General features: G+C 46.9%; 1 protein-coding gene across 4 annotated transcripts in view; it reads right to left on the bottom strand.

Annotated features, from left to right (window-relative positions):
- Window positions 1–14,572, bottom strand: part of ANKRD6 (ankyrin repeat domain 6) — a 129,396-nt gene that overhangs the window by 42,782 nt on the left and 72,042 nt on the right. For 3 of the 4 annotated variants that reach the window (XM_084890437.1, XM_084890433.1, XM_084890439.1), the window contains exon 2: window positions 11,579–11,842. In XM_084890437.1, the coding sequence (XP_084746563.1) occupies window positions 11,579–11,698 (120 nt within the window). In that variant the 5' untranslated portion in view covers window positions 11,699–11,842. The remainder of the gene's footprint in view (window positions 1–11,578; window positions 11,843–14,572) is intronic. The other variant, XM_084890434.1, reaches the window with a different exon arrangement.

The raw sequence follows: 14,572 nt of genomic DNA, 5'->3' as shown, positions 1-14,572 counted from the left end.
GACTGAGCAGGGAGGCACAGGATCAATTCCAAGAACCTGGGACTCCTGGGTTGGCCTGAGGTTGAAGTTGATAAACTGTGGCCCATAGACCATGAATAGCTTCTAATTATAGCCTCTGGGTATCCCTGCCTTCCCTTTGTACTTCTTTAAAATTAAACTTTTTTACTGAGATAATTATAGATTTATTAGAGACCCAGTGCACGAATTCGTGCATTGGTGGGGTCCAGCCAGCCTGGCCTGGTTGGGGCCAATCAGGCCCAGGCCAGCTGGGGGGTGGGGACGCAGGAGGTTGACAGGCTGATCCCACCCCCAATAGAGGTAAGGGAGTCGATCAGGGGCGGGGCCAGCCAGGGATAGGGGCAGCAGGCAGTTGGTGAGCCGGCTCCGCCCCCAATCAACATAGGGGGTCAATCGGGTGCAGAGCCAGCAGAGGGGTGGGGCCACAAGCAGTTGAGGGGACAATTTGCATATTAGCCTTTTATTATATAGGATATGCAGCTTTAAGAAGTAATACAGAGAGCTCCCAAGTCATTTTCGGCCAGTTCCCTCCAATTATAACATCTTGTAAAACTATATACACTGAATGGCCATATTATTATGATCTCTGAACGCATAATAATCTGGCCACTCAGTGTAGATTGACCACCGAGTTGGGATTTTAAAATAAGGTTTTTCCATGTATAAGAACTGCATTGTGGGTAGTTAGAAAGCAGAGGACTTACTAGCCAGAGGCTGGGGGCCACTATCTCCTGGTCCCTTGACATATCAAGATTTGCAAGCTTTCCCTTGTACAGAAATACACTGAGTGACCAGGTTATAATGCGTTCAGAGATCATAATAATCGGCCACTCAGTGTATATACAACAGTATCAGAATCAGGCTATTGATACAGTCAAGTTACATCACAGCTCTGTCATGAAGGAACTTCCTATTGCCCCTTTCCAAGTACACCCACCTCCCTTCCCAAAACTGTCCCCCATCCTCATCCTTAGCCCGAGAAAATAAAAAATTTTTCCATTTCTCTATGTTAATCAATGTCATATAAATGGAATAAACAGTGTGTAACCTTGCATATACCGATGGCTTGTTCCTTTTTATTGCTCAGTAGTATCCCATGGTATGGATATACCATAATTTAACTGTTCCATTGTTGCAGCAGGGATGGGCTGTTTCCAATTTCTGGCTCTTGCAAATAAGAATGCTACTGCATTTCTTTGTGTGCTTTTGTGTAAATATAAGCTTCCATTGCTCTTCCATTCCATTCATGTCCAAGAGTACCATTGCCGGGTCATATAGTAGTTGCATATTTAGTTTTATAAGAAACTGCCATGCTATTTTCCAGAGTGGCTGTATCATTTTATGTTCCCACCAGCAATGTATGGGAGGTTCAGTGTCTCCCCATCCCTGCCAGCATTTGATGTCGTCAGTGTATTCTATTTTAGCCATTCTGATAAATGTAGTGATATTTTCTTATAATTTTAATCTGCATGGAGTATATTCACTGTAGGGTGTTTGTAGATACTCTTTATCATGCTGAGAAAGTTCTCAGTTCTTAGTTTGCTGAGAGCTTTTATTTTTTTAAAACCATGCATGAGGGTTGGATTTTACCAAATGCCTTTACTGCATCTGTGGATATGATCATTTAATGTTTCTTGTTTAAACTGCTGTTATGGACTAAATGTCTGTGGCCCCCAAATGCATATGTTGAAGCCCTATCCCCAAATGTGCCAGTATTTGGAGACAGGGCCTATGGGAAGTAATTAGGGTTAAATGAGGTCATGAATGTGAGACCCCATGACGGGCTTCATCCTTAGAAACAGAGGAAGAGAGATCAGAACTCTCTCTCTGACTTGTGTGAGACAGTGAGAGGGCCCTCACAGGAGCGAACCTGCTGGCGCCTTGATCTTGGACTTCCCAGCCTAGAGAATTGAAGAGTAAATGTCTGCTGCTTAAGCCACCCAGACTGGTATTATTTATAGCAGCCCAAGCTGACTGAGACAGCTGTTGATAGGGGGATTACATTGATTGATGTTGAACCAGCCTTGCATTGGGGATAAATTCCACTTGCTCACGGTGTCTAATTCTTTATATAGTGCTCGATTCAGTGAAAACACGGGCTAAAAGAAAACCAAGCACTGCCAGCTACTCACCCATCTGCCCTAGATCCTTGATTTATAATAACCTAAACATACAACAGCCAATTCTCACTGGAAACAAATTGACAGGCCTGAGAGAAAAATTTCCAGTCTACAAATAAATTCCAGACTTAATTTATTTCTGAAACCTAAATCACTATAGCTTAAGAGGAAGCAAAAAACTAAGGGGCTTAGAGACTTCACCGCAGACCCTCTGCCCTGGCATCGGAGCAGAGGCCTGGTGGGTGACTCGCAGCCCTCTTCGAAAGCCCCTTTCCTCGGCGTCTTCATTCTCGGCACTCCGAGAATAGCCTGCAGTAGGTGGCGATGCTTGGGAAGTCTTACAAGCCAGTTACTGGCCTGGAAACCAGTCATCCTACAATGCATTTCGTTCAGGAAAGAAACAGGTATGTATTTATTGAGGATTTTAAAATGCTGGCACCCAGCTGTGCCACATTACAATGACTCCTCTGGATTGTTAGGACCTATTAAATATATGCCTTGAGGGGGTTTAATAGGCACATTAGTCTGTGTAGAGGCTTCAGTTTTAAATGCAGATGCTCAGGCAACAAAATGCAATCTGGCGGATGACTTGCTCAACACCCAGGTGCTAGAAGGGCCTCTGGACCAACACACCCACCAGGCTGCCCAGAGCTGGGGAAGGAGGGGGGGCAAGTGCGGGCTGCCTCCACCCTCACTGAACACACCTTACATACAAGCAAGAGGGGGACCGAAAGGCTCTGCAGAGCAAGGCACCACTCCCAAGAATTCCTCAGAGGCGGTGAGGGAGGGCAGAGCCACGGAGAGACTGAGGCCGGATTCTGGGGCTCCCCTTCCAAACAGCCTCAACAATTCTCCTAAGACGCTTAAGTCAGTTTGAAGGCCCATCCCAAGTTTAGAGACTTGCTCTCCTCAACCGTAGTCCATCTCCCCATAGGCCCAGGCATGGCTAATGTCTGACTACACCGGTTCCTACACTGTCCCTCTCCATCTGAGAGGGCACTCTCCTTCCTTCACAGAACACCTCCTGGGCACCTCCCTACCTTTGCTAGAGACAGAGTCATTGTGCCGCCTGCCTAATTAACACCCTCACCACAATCCGTCAACACTTCCTGGGACTGTCAGCATTGACCCAGGAAGCCTCCATGCACTGTCTCACAGGCAAGCCACACAACAATTCACAGCATGTGACTGCCTTCTCTTATTTGGGACTTGCGTTTCCTGCTAGTCAACTTGTTTCTGGTTGGAGATATCAATATCTCAAGGTGTACTGCAAAGAGCCATGACTTCCAGGCATGTCACCAAGGACTTGGCTCACTGCTCAAAAGGGAGAGCTGTCCTACCCCACATGCAGGCTCTGAGCCGTCAGGGAGAAATACCTGGAGCAGTGAAGGCTCTCCACCTGGCTGCTCATTCGGTCGCCTGGGGCTCTGAAAAAATGCCCAAAGACATACTCCAGACCGATTAAATCAGAGTCTGTGGGTGTGGGGCCTGGGCATCAGCATTCTGAAGGCTCTCCAGGTGATCACATTCACAGCCAACACTGAGAAGTTCCTGACCAATGGAATTTCCATGCCTGAGGTCCATGAACTCAATCGGGAAAGTTATGATAAATAGTAACAACCATCCACTGAGTTTCTTCCCCATTCTCATTACATGTACTAAGCACTCTGCGTGGATTACTTTATTTAATCCTCACAACAAATCCCTGAGGTAAGTGTTGTTATGCTGATGTTACAGACAGGAAACCAAGGCTCAAGGTAGTTAATACTTTGGCTAAGGTCACAGAGACAATACATGTGACTCACTGCCTGCATGCACTCTTGCCAAGAAAAAAATTGGGAAATACTTTCAAATGGTTCACACACTCATAGAGATGGAAAATGAAAGCATGGTTGTCCGGGACCAGGGGAGGGGGAAAAGGGGAGGAAGTGTTTAAAGGGAATAGAATTTTGGCCCTGGCCAGTGTGGCTCCGTTGATTGAGCAATGTCCCATGCACCAAAAGGTCGTGGGTTCAATTCCTGGCACATGGTCAGGTTCCAGGTTTGACCTGACAGTGACTGTACACTCTTAATTCCCTCATGGAGTGTGTAGATCTACTAGCCAGGAGCAGGACCAGCTCTGCACAGGCTCCCGCCCTCGTGAACAGGTGAGAACACACTGGGCTCCTGTGTGTGGCCTCCCGAGGGAGCCCTGTTTTCCAGCTGTGAGTGGTGGGTGAGGAAGGGGAGGAGAGGTGTGGAGCACTCAGCTGCTCCCCTCCCATCAGCCACTCCCTGGCCTTTCTCCCAGGCAGCTGGCCCCAGCCACCACCCAGAGGGTGAAAAGGAGAAAACTCTATGGAACCCATGCTGAAGTTGAGAGGCATAAAGGCTAGATACAGCCCGATGAGCCACAGCGGAGAGCTCCTGGAGAGAATGCCAGGAAGGCAGGATGAGTTCAGGAGAAGAGGGAGGAGGGAGACGTCGGGAAGGGAGAGCCCAGGACGGCTGGTCACAATGCGCTTCAAGGTCAGTCTGTCCTCATGGGCCTCCCTCACTCCATTGTGGGAGTGCACACCGGGACAACCTCCACGCACAGCGGTTCCGCTCCAGCTGTCAGCGACAGGGGGATGCGTGCCCTGGCCCAGCAGTGCCACTCAGACATAGCTTTCCCACAGACGTAACCACACTCCAATAAGACCTCAGGACTAGCAACAGCAGAGAAACATAATCTCAATATCCATCAATAGGGGATAGGTTAAGCTACTTACAGTTCATCGTCCGGTTACTTTTGGAGAAAACAAAAGCAGCAGTGAAAAGGACCAGCTTCCAAAAAGTTCTAGAAAAGATGCTCTACCTATGGATTCCTACAGCTACATGTTCAACGCTTGGCATCAGGAGCTGTGTAGAGGGCTTTTCCAGACTACCAACTACCTACTGGTATTAAGGTAACAATAAATAAATATAAATATAAATGTAAATGTAAATATAAATGTAAATGTAAATATAAATATAAATATAAATATAAATATAAATATAAATATAAATATAAATATAAATATAAATATAAATATAAATATAAAATAAATATAAATATATTTAAATCCTCTCCTGAGGATATTTTTCCCATTGATTTTTAGGGAGAATGGAAGAGAGAGGGAAAGACAGAGAGAAACATCAATGTGAGAGAAATATATTGACTGGATGCTTCCTGCACAAGCCCCGACCAGGTCCCGAGCTGGGGAGGAGCCTACAACTGAGGTACATGCCCTTGACCAGAATCAAACCCTCGACCCTTTGGTCCACAGGCCAATGCTCTATCCACTGAGCCAAACAAACCCTCTAGCGTAGGGGTGTCGAACTCAATCAGAGAAGGGGCCAAAATCTAAAATCCAGCCTAAATCGCGGGCCGAATGGTTTACTGAACAGTCATAAACTGACAATGTCATAAACTGACAGCGGAGTGCAGTGATGACAGTGCGGTGTGGGCCACATTGCAAGGCCTGGCGGGCTGGATTTGGCCCGCGGGCCTTGTGTTTGACACATGTGCGTCTAGCGCTTGAGGTAACAATATTAAGCTGTATGTGAAGATACTGTATGTAACTAAAATGTGAGATCATTATGGAGAGAATATATTCATATTAGATGCCCGGTCCACAACATTCATGCACTGGGAGGAGGGGGTCCCTCAGTCTGGCCTGTGCCCTCTTGCAGTCCGGGACCCCTGGGGGGGAGGGGTCTGTCTATTGCTGAGGCTGGAGAGGCTCCCACCATTGCCTCTGGGCTTGCCAGCCGTGATCTCAGCTTCTGGCTGAGCACACTGGCCACCAGGGTGCAGCTCCTGCATTGAGTATCTGCCCCTGGTGGTCAATGTGTGTCATAGCAACTGGTTGTTCCACCATTCCATCAATTTGCATACTAGCCTTTTATTATATAGAATAGGGGTGTCGAACTCAATCAGAGAAGGGGCCAAAATCTAAAATCCAGCCTAAATCACGGGCCGAATGGTTTACTGAACAGTCATAAACTGACAATGTCATAAACTGACAGCGGAGTGCAGTGATGACAGCGCGGTGCGGGCCACATTGCAAGGCCTGGCGGGCTGGATTTGGCCCGCGGGCCTTGTGTTTGACACATGTGATATAGAATAAAACAAAAGCTTGGTTCTTATAAAACTAAGGATTTCTTGCAAAAGAAAACCAATTTTTCTGTTTTCATATCAAACATCTTAAGAAGTATCCATGCGGGCACTTAGAAAGGCAAGATAAGAGAAAATGAGGAGGCAGAATGAGCAGCACTGGGTCACTGAGAAGATGGGTAAGTGGAGATTTGCTTAGGAGCCAAAAGAAGGGAGGATGTTCTTGGGCTTCTGCCTGAAGGAGTGTGCGAATGGGGGTGCTATTCCCTAATAGAGACCATGGGATGAGAACTGAATGGGCAGGTGCAAGTTGTCTTGGGCATTTGGATTTGAAGTACCTGTGGCGTATCTGTGGATCATTCATATAAACATGCCCATGAAGACAGTTCCACACGAGGGTCAGGGATAGAGCCAAGCTGGAGAGGGTGGCGTGGTGACCAGTGAGAGGTGATATAATCAAGGTGGGTGTGCAGCGTGAGAGCAGATAAGGGCTCAGAGCTCTGAGGAAAGTTGGGTTTAGAGGCAGGAGGAACACAGGGAGATGGAGCAGTGTCTTTGCTGAAGAAAATCAGGAATTGAAGCATTAAGGAGCCAAGCGGTAGTTCAAGGAAGGGAAGGGCAGGCAAGACTCATATTGTAGTCACTTTCTCCAACAGAACACAAGCTCTATGATGGCCAAGACTTTTCTCCTGGACTGTTCACTGGTGCAAGGCAGGTACTTAATTAATACTTGTTGGTGCATGAAATAACAGGTGACTCTGGTGAGGTCAGTGGTGAGGGGGTCGGAGACAAGTTACTGGAAGATCCTGAGTTTCCATCTCTAACAGCCAGACAATTTGCCCCAGGGATACGTCTGACTTCTCAAGATACCCAGTGTCCTTGTCAGATTACCTGTTCTAACTGAAAATGTGTTGGTCAACACATGTGAGCATAATTGATCTAAATATGAAAATTATGCAAATGGAAAATCAGAGTTCTCAATGAGCCTTTCTCTTAAAAATCTATATATATAAAGGCTTAAGTGATCATTACGATGGAATGGAGCTTCCCCAGCCCACAGGTCCCGAAGGCTGATGGGGCCTGCCAGCCAAACTCCTGGTTACTCCCCAGGCTGGCAAGCCCCAATCACCCAATTGGAGCTGGGCCCCTGGGCTGGGATAAGGAACTGGGATGGGTGGTGGCAGATGTGGCCTCTTTCCCAGAGGGACTGAGGGTCATTTCCCTCCTTGGGGCTGGCAACCAACCTCCTGGATACCTCCCCTGTCCCTCACCCTGCTGGCAAGCCCTGATTGGTCCACAGCCTGCCTGCTACGGTGGCAGTTGGCCTCTCCCACCAGCCAGCAGGCTCCTCTCTCCAGCTGGCAGATCCTGATAGCCTGATTGGGGCTCGGCCCTGTGCTGAGGGGAAGGAGGAGGTGGGGAGGTAGGGAGGCAAAAAGGTGGGGAGGTGGAGAGGTGGGGAACCTGATCGGCCCTGATCACCAGCCAGGCCTAGAGACCCTACCCGTGCATGAAATTTTGTGCACCAGGCCTCTAGTAAAACTTTAAAATTTTATGTGTAGCTCTTACACCAATTCTTAGCTCCTGATCCCATTGCCTTTGATGACTTGTCCTGTGCATGATAACGCCACCCCTACTTGGTGGGTTAGGTATCATAACCATATACTATTAGCTACTAAGTAAAACCCCTATGATGACATAAGAAGCTCCAGATATATAACATACAGGACATTTGCGCAGGAGTCAGGAGTTCCTGGTTCTGGTCCCAGCTTTGTTACTCCCTAACTTGGGGCCTCCATTTCTTCGCAACTCTAAAAGAACAGAAATCCACAGATCAGTGGGGACAGGTGGACCTTGAAGCTGTTTTCCACACAAACGTGGGCTCCAGAGTTGCTTTTTTATCAAGTCACGCCCCTCCTGTGGGCTTTGGCCTGAACATGCTGAGAAGACAGATCTCCCTGTCCTGGGTGGGACCCCAGACTCCTCCAGCAGTATTTGTACTTACTTTTAAAAGTATATATATATATTTTTACTAATTTCAGAGAGGAAGGGAGAGGTAGAGAGAGAGAGAGAAACATCAATGGTGAGAGAGAATCATTGATCGGCTGCCTCTAGCACACCCCCTACTGAACTTGAGCTCGAAACCCCAGGCATGTGCCCTGATGGGATTGAACCATGCATGACCTCCTGGTTCATAGGTTAACACTCAACCATTGAGCCATGCCAGCCGGCGGAACTTACACTTTTAAAGCTCTTATGTGTATGCATTACTTTGATTAAAAACAAAACTATTAAAAAGCAAATTATGTTTTTTAAAAAAAGATAGTAATAAGCAATAGTGAAGATATAGAGAAACTGGCACCCTCATACATTATTAATGGGAATGTGAAATTATGCAATCATTCTGGAAGACAGCTTGGCAGTTCCTTAAAACGTTGATCATAGATTTATAAAGGGACCCAACAATTCCACTCCTCGGTATTTATCCAGAGAAATGAAAACATATTTACACAAACACTGTGCAGAAATGTTCATAGCAGTATTGTTCATAATAGTTTCAAACTGGAAACAACCCAAAATATCCATTAACGAATGGCAGGATGAACAAAATGTGCCAAATCCATGGAGTGGGATACTGTTCTGTAGTAAAAGAGAACAAAATGCTGATGCTACAATACAATGAGCCTGGAAAACATTTGGTCGAGTGAAAAAAAGCCAGCCACAATGAGTGATTCCATTAATATGAAATGTCCAGTAAAGGAAAATTTATACAGACAGAAAGTAGACTAATGGTTGCCAGGAACTGGGAGTTAGGAATGGGAAAGGACAGCTAAATAATATGAAATTTCTTCCTGGGGTGATAGAAATGTTCTAAAATTAGAACATGGTGATGATTGCACAACTCTGCAAATACATTAGAAACCAGTGAATTGTACACTTAAAGTGGGTGAATTTTTTTGCATGTTAAATTATACCTCAATAAAACTGTTTTTATTTTTTTTAAAATATATTTTATTGATTTTTTACAGAGAGGAAGGGAGAGAGATAGAGAGCTAGAAACATCGATGAGAGAGAAACATCGACCAGCTGCCTCTTGCACAGCCCCTTCTGGGGATGTGCCCACAACCAATGTACATGCCCTTGACCGGAATCGAACCTGGGACCTTTCAGTCCGCAGAAACCACTGAGCCAAACCAGTTTTGGCAATAAAACTGTTTTTAAAAACTTTTTTTTTAAAAAGCAAATGATGAAGTCTATTTTAAAAAGAGAACTTGCAGACTATGAGCTATGTGCTTTAATGTGATTATTATAACCACCCTAAAAGGTTGGTATTGCTAGCCCCTTTTTACAGATAAGGAACCTGAGTCTCAAAGTAGCTAAGCAACTTGTACAATTAGCAAATACAGCAGAGTTAAAATGTGTGAGCCTGAGCCCTCACTGGGGAGTCCATACCCTTTCTCCCATTTGTGACTGGCTGGGCCCTGAAGCACCGTGGGTAGATGACGCCCTTCATCCTCAATTCCACACAGCTAGCAACCTAGTCGCCACATTTGTGTAGAGTGATGTCAGGCCAATGGGGGACCTTTGGGTAGGCCACGACTTCCTCTCTCTAGAACCAGCATCGTGATATTGTGACAGAAACACATACTTGCTCTTAATCTCTATTCCTGGCTCATAGCTCCCCAAACACTTGGAATTTTTCTAAGTGATAAGAGCAATGGGAGCATCTTTTATTATTATAGTTTGTTGTCATCAGTTCTTGAAACAGCTCCAGAGCCAAAAAAAAAAAAAAAAAAAAAAAGGTGAAAGGAGTGTATTATTCACAACAAACCCCTTTCAAGCACACCTGCATTTATGAGAATGAAGTAACTTTTGGAAAGCCCCTAAGGATGAGGGCTGGTTGCCAGGGAAACCAACCATAGTTAAGAGGATTAGGACCTTCGGTTCCAGGGAGGGGAGAGAGGCTGGAGGTTGAACCATTCACCAATGGCCAATGGTTTAGTCAATCATGTCTATGTAAGGAAGGCTCCATAAAAACCAAAGGACAGACCGTCTGGGGTGGTGAACACAGGGAGGTGCCTGAGGGTGGCATGCTCAGAAATCATGGGAGCTCTGTGCCCTTTCGTATGCCTTGTCCTGTGTGTCTCCTCCATCTGGCTGTTCCTGAGCTAAATCCCTTTAAAATAGACTAGTAATCTGGTAAATAAAACGTTTTCCCGAGTGCTGAGAGCTGTTCTAGCAAATTAATCTAATCCAACAGTGGGTCATGGGAACCTCCGATTGACAGCCAGTTGGTCAGAAGCCTGGACTTGCCACTGGCGTGTGAAGGGGTGAGGCCTGATGCTATCTCCTGGCAGACAGTGCCAGCATTGAGCTAACTGCCTGGAAGTGCTGCTAAAAAAGCACACAGTGGAAGCATGAGACACAGAGACTAGAGATGAATCACAAAAAATGTGAGCCGGCCAATCTTTGCCACAGGAGGCCAGAAGTTAGCAGGCGTTACTATTTGAAAATGAAAATTTGCCTCTCTCCATAGCTCCCCCGGGTTGGCCTAGAGGGTGGGCCCTGGAGCCAGACTCCGTGGGTACAAGTTGCAGTTCTGCCACTTAGCAGCTGAGGGACCCTGGGCAGGTTACTTAAATCCTTCTGTGCCTCAGTTTCCTCTAAAGGGGAGATGAAAAGAGAACTCTTCCAGAGGACTGTAAAGTGCTTATCTTGTCTGTGTATTTAAACCTGCCGTTTAACTGTGCAGAACCTATCTCTGCTCAACTTTGCAACAAAACTGTCCATGGGCCCATTATGTTCTCTTGTCTACCCGGGTGGCATTGAGGGGTAAGCAATGTCCTCCAACACCCACCACACACTCTCAGTGACTCATGAAATCAAAGCCCAAAGAGGCTGTGTGGTCATCTGGTCCAAGCCTGTCATTGTACTGATGGGGATGAGGTTCTGCATAGTAGAGGGCCCACCTCCCCAGGAGTCCTATCTAATGTGATTATCAAATGCCCTACCCTATAAGCTTCTGTGACCGGACTTCTCCAGAGAGTCTCCTGTCCTTGTGGCTGAAGGAGCAGGTGAGAAAAAAAGCCATGTTGTGACTTTAAAGACTGTCAAATGCTAATTACAAGTTACTCCATTTGAAAGATCACAATGAAAGCATTTTCAACCCTCCTTCCTTCTGTCCAAACCCCCGTCACTGGGGGAGGGGAGGGAGCCAATTCTTTGAAAGCTGCGAGCCCAACAGGACAGTTTCGAGGACAAATGGTTAAGAGGTAAGTTTTCCCCCAAGGATGGCTAAAGCATTTTCCTCCCCTCCTGTTACCTTGGTAACTGCTACCTTGGCGCCCTTGTTGATGAGCTGAACCACATTCTCCGCTTGGCCTTTGTACGCGGCTATGAGAAGGCGTTCTGAAAGCGCAGCGACAGCATCCTGCTGGCTCATGAATTAGGAGAGAAAGAGGTTTCCAGGTAGAGGTAGATGCGTCCCTTCGGCTCCACACGACGTCACTGGCCCGGGCCGGCAGCCGCGGGGACAGATGCTCCCGATCATTGGAAGGTGCCTCTCTTACTATGCCATCTTCAGGACCTACGGGATACAAAACAAAGCTGCCATCAGTGCCACGCAGCACACTGGACGGGCCACACGTCTTCTCTCTGATTTTAGGGCCTATGCTGGTTGCTCGTGGCAAGGGAGGGGAGCTGGGGGAGAGAGGACAGCAAGAGTACTCGGCACAGCAAAGCTCCTGACCTTAGAAGTATCACCTTCCCTCCTTTCTACCCTCGCAGGGGACTCTGGATTCGGCAGAGGACGATGGCCAGGACTCTGAGGTCTGCTCTGCATTTCTGTGAGAATCCCCTATAGCTCACCTGGTTTCCAGACCCACCTTGGGCAGGTAACTGTGCGATGTAGGATCATAAAGGGCTTTCTGGGCCATGGCTATCATGCCAATTTCCCTGAGGAGTATGATTTCCCCCAAAGCGAATGGTGCAGTTTCCTGAGTTCTGGAACAGATGGAGAGCTGGGCACAGGCCCGGGCCGTCTCCCGGGTCCAAGTGCTGCTGGAACAGCCTGCCTCAGAAACAACAGGGACGCTAGACACACTGACAGAGCACTGTCCACTGTGCTGGGAGTGGCTTCCCAGCTTAACCAGGAGGAAATGAATGGCCTACGAAAACCACCGCTAGTCCACTGAGAGCAGAGGTCTGGAGGCATTAACTAGTAGTAAACTTAAGCTCTTCTTTCCACCAAATGGCCAAGTGAATAGAAGGTTAAAGACGGACTCCTCCCTGTACCCCTGGGCCACCACGACACTAAACCGAAGGCAGTGGTGATGACTTCAAAGGCGAAGGGTTCTTCCCCACAAGAAGAAATGCTTCAGGATCTGATCCACAGCAAGGACGGCAAAGAAGTGAGGGCTTCTTTCAGTTTTAAAACCTACTTATTAAAAGTACCAATATTTGCAAAAGGAAAGAAAATGCTATAGCAGAGGGATACCACCCATTCTTCATCCCAGGCCCCACAGACATCTTGTACAGTTGCTTCCAGGCAAATCCAATGCTCCTTTCAAGCTCTAAAGATTAAGGAATTGGCCATGATGTGACTGGAAAAGGTCTGGACTGTACCACGCTGTGCCTCCCGTTCAAGGTGACATCCGGCAGCCCATCTCCCCAACCACTCTGGGAGGCTGGGGTTGAAGGCTTAGACGTAAGACAGACATAACCGCAGGACTGCGGTGGGAATGAAAGATGGTATTTTATTATGTGACTGTATTGGCCAAATATGAATATTATAACTTCAGAAAGAAGTCCAATCTCTCCCCAACTTGAGAATTATCAAATTTTACCTTGTCATCCAAAATACCCAAAATGCATGTAAAAACTCGAAAGGAAACAAAGAGAAGGAACCTTCATAAATCCTGCTCTGGTCACCAGGCACAAGATGCCTGGACAAGGGTATGCACCGAGGCACAGACACCACCATTAGCCAGAGTCAGAGACCCTGGAATCTGTCAGAAGTGTTTGTTGAATGAATGAGTCAGTGAAAAAATAAAGTTGAGACTCAAAAGAGAGAGAAATGAGCTGGAAATGCTTTTGGAAATTCCCAGGATTGAAGGGAAAGACAGTAGCTTGGGCTTTATATTTGCCAGACTGCATCACGGGAAGTGATTTGTTTTTGTAAACATAGGACACATGGCCTCTCTTTATTCCGGGAATCTGTGGTACCTTCAAAACAATTCTACTGAGCTTCTGCTCTGCTTGCCCCAACACCAAAAAAGCTCTCCAGGCCCAAATGGCAGGCAGATATATTATACAATATTATCTATGGCTTCTTGAATGATTTCCCTCCCACAACCATATTCTTCTCCATCTACTCAATTGTTATTTCTGTGCACTGGACCTAAACCACCACCACCACACTCCCCCCCCCCTCCCCCCGCCCGGCCTCCGCCCTCACTCCCATTCCCAAACCTCTCTTGCAATGGGCCTGCAAATGTCTCATATCCTGGTTCATACAAATATCATCACCACTAAAAGTTTACTCATTCCACTCCATAACTTGGCTCCTGGGGATAGAGCTTGCTGCAACCTCAGTGCATGCCATCAGCTAAGGTCACGAGCTACAGACCAGAAGTGCTGCCTGGTCTCCCTAGCAACAGATGCACGGGGTCAACACTGCCAGCTACTCCCTCCCACCCTCCTGTCCCATGCAATAAATTCAGCCTCTCAGACACTCAGATGGAAGCACAGTTTTTGCCTGGTTGCAAGCTACTGAGACAACCCTGCTTACATAATTACCGTTGGTAAACAGCCCTTTGCAAATCCAGCGCACATTATAATTTTTTTTTTTTTTTGAGACAGAAAAACACAATATTTGTGAGAAAATCTTGGCCAAGCAGAAATGTGGTAATTTCGCTTTCAGTGGCAGCTCCTGAATATTGAAATGTTCCCATTCTTCATTCCACCCAAACCCTCCCCCAGCTAGACTCACCGAGGCACAGGGCAGCCTCCAGGATAGGTCACTATTTTGGATACAGAAAACTGCCTGCAAAATTGGGAACAGAGTCCCAGGTTTTCAGTTCTTGGCCTGTTGCTAGCACCGTCCCCATGTACGTGGGTATCTCAAGTTCATTCTCAAATCCAGCAATAGCCTTATCCCTAGGGCCTCCAGCATTCACTTGCACTTGCATTTGCAGGGTGGGTGGGGAGAAATGAAAGTGGCTGAGACTTCTTTTCTACTTCCTTTCTGTTTCCTCCTCGAACTCCAGCTGAGGATGGGGGTTGCAGGCCCAGCCCAGCTTCCTCCCCACTTCTCTCA

Source organism: Pipistrellus hanaki, assembly GCF_964339955.1.
Source record: "Pipistrellus hanaki genome assembly, chromosome: 7".
Lineage (NCBI taxonomy): Eukaryota > Metazoa > Chordata > Mammalia > Chiroptera > Vespertilionidae > Pipistrellus > Pipistrellus hanaki.
This window is presented reverse-complemented; position numbering and strand designations above follow the sequence as displayed.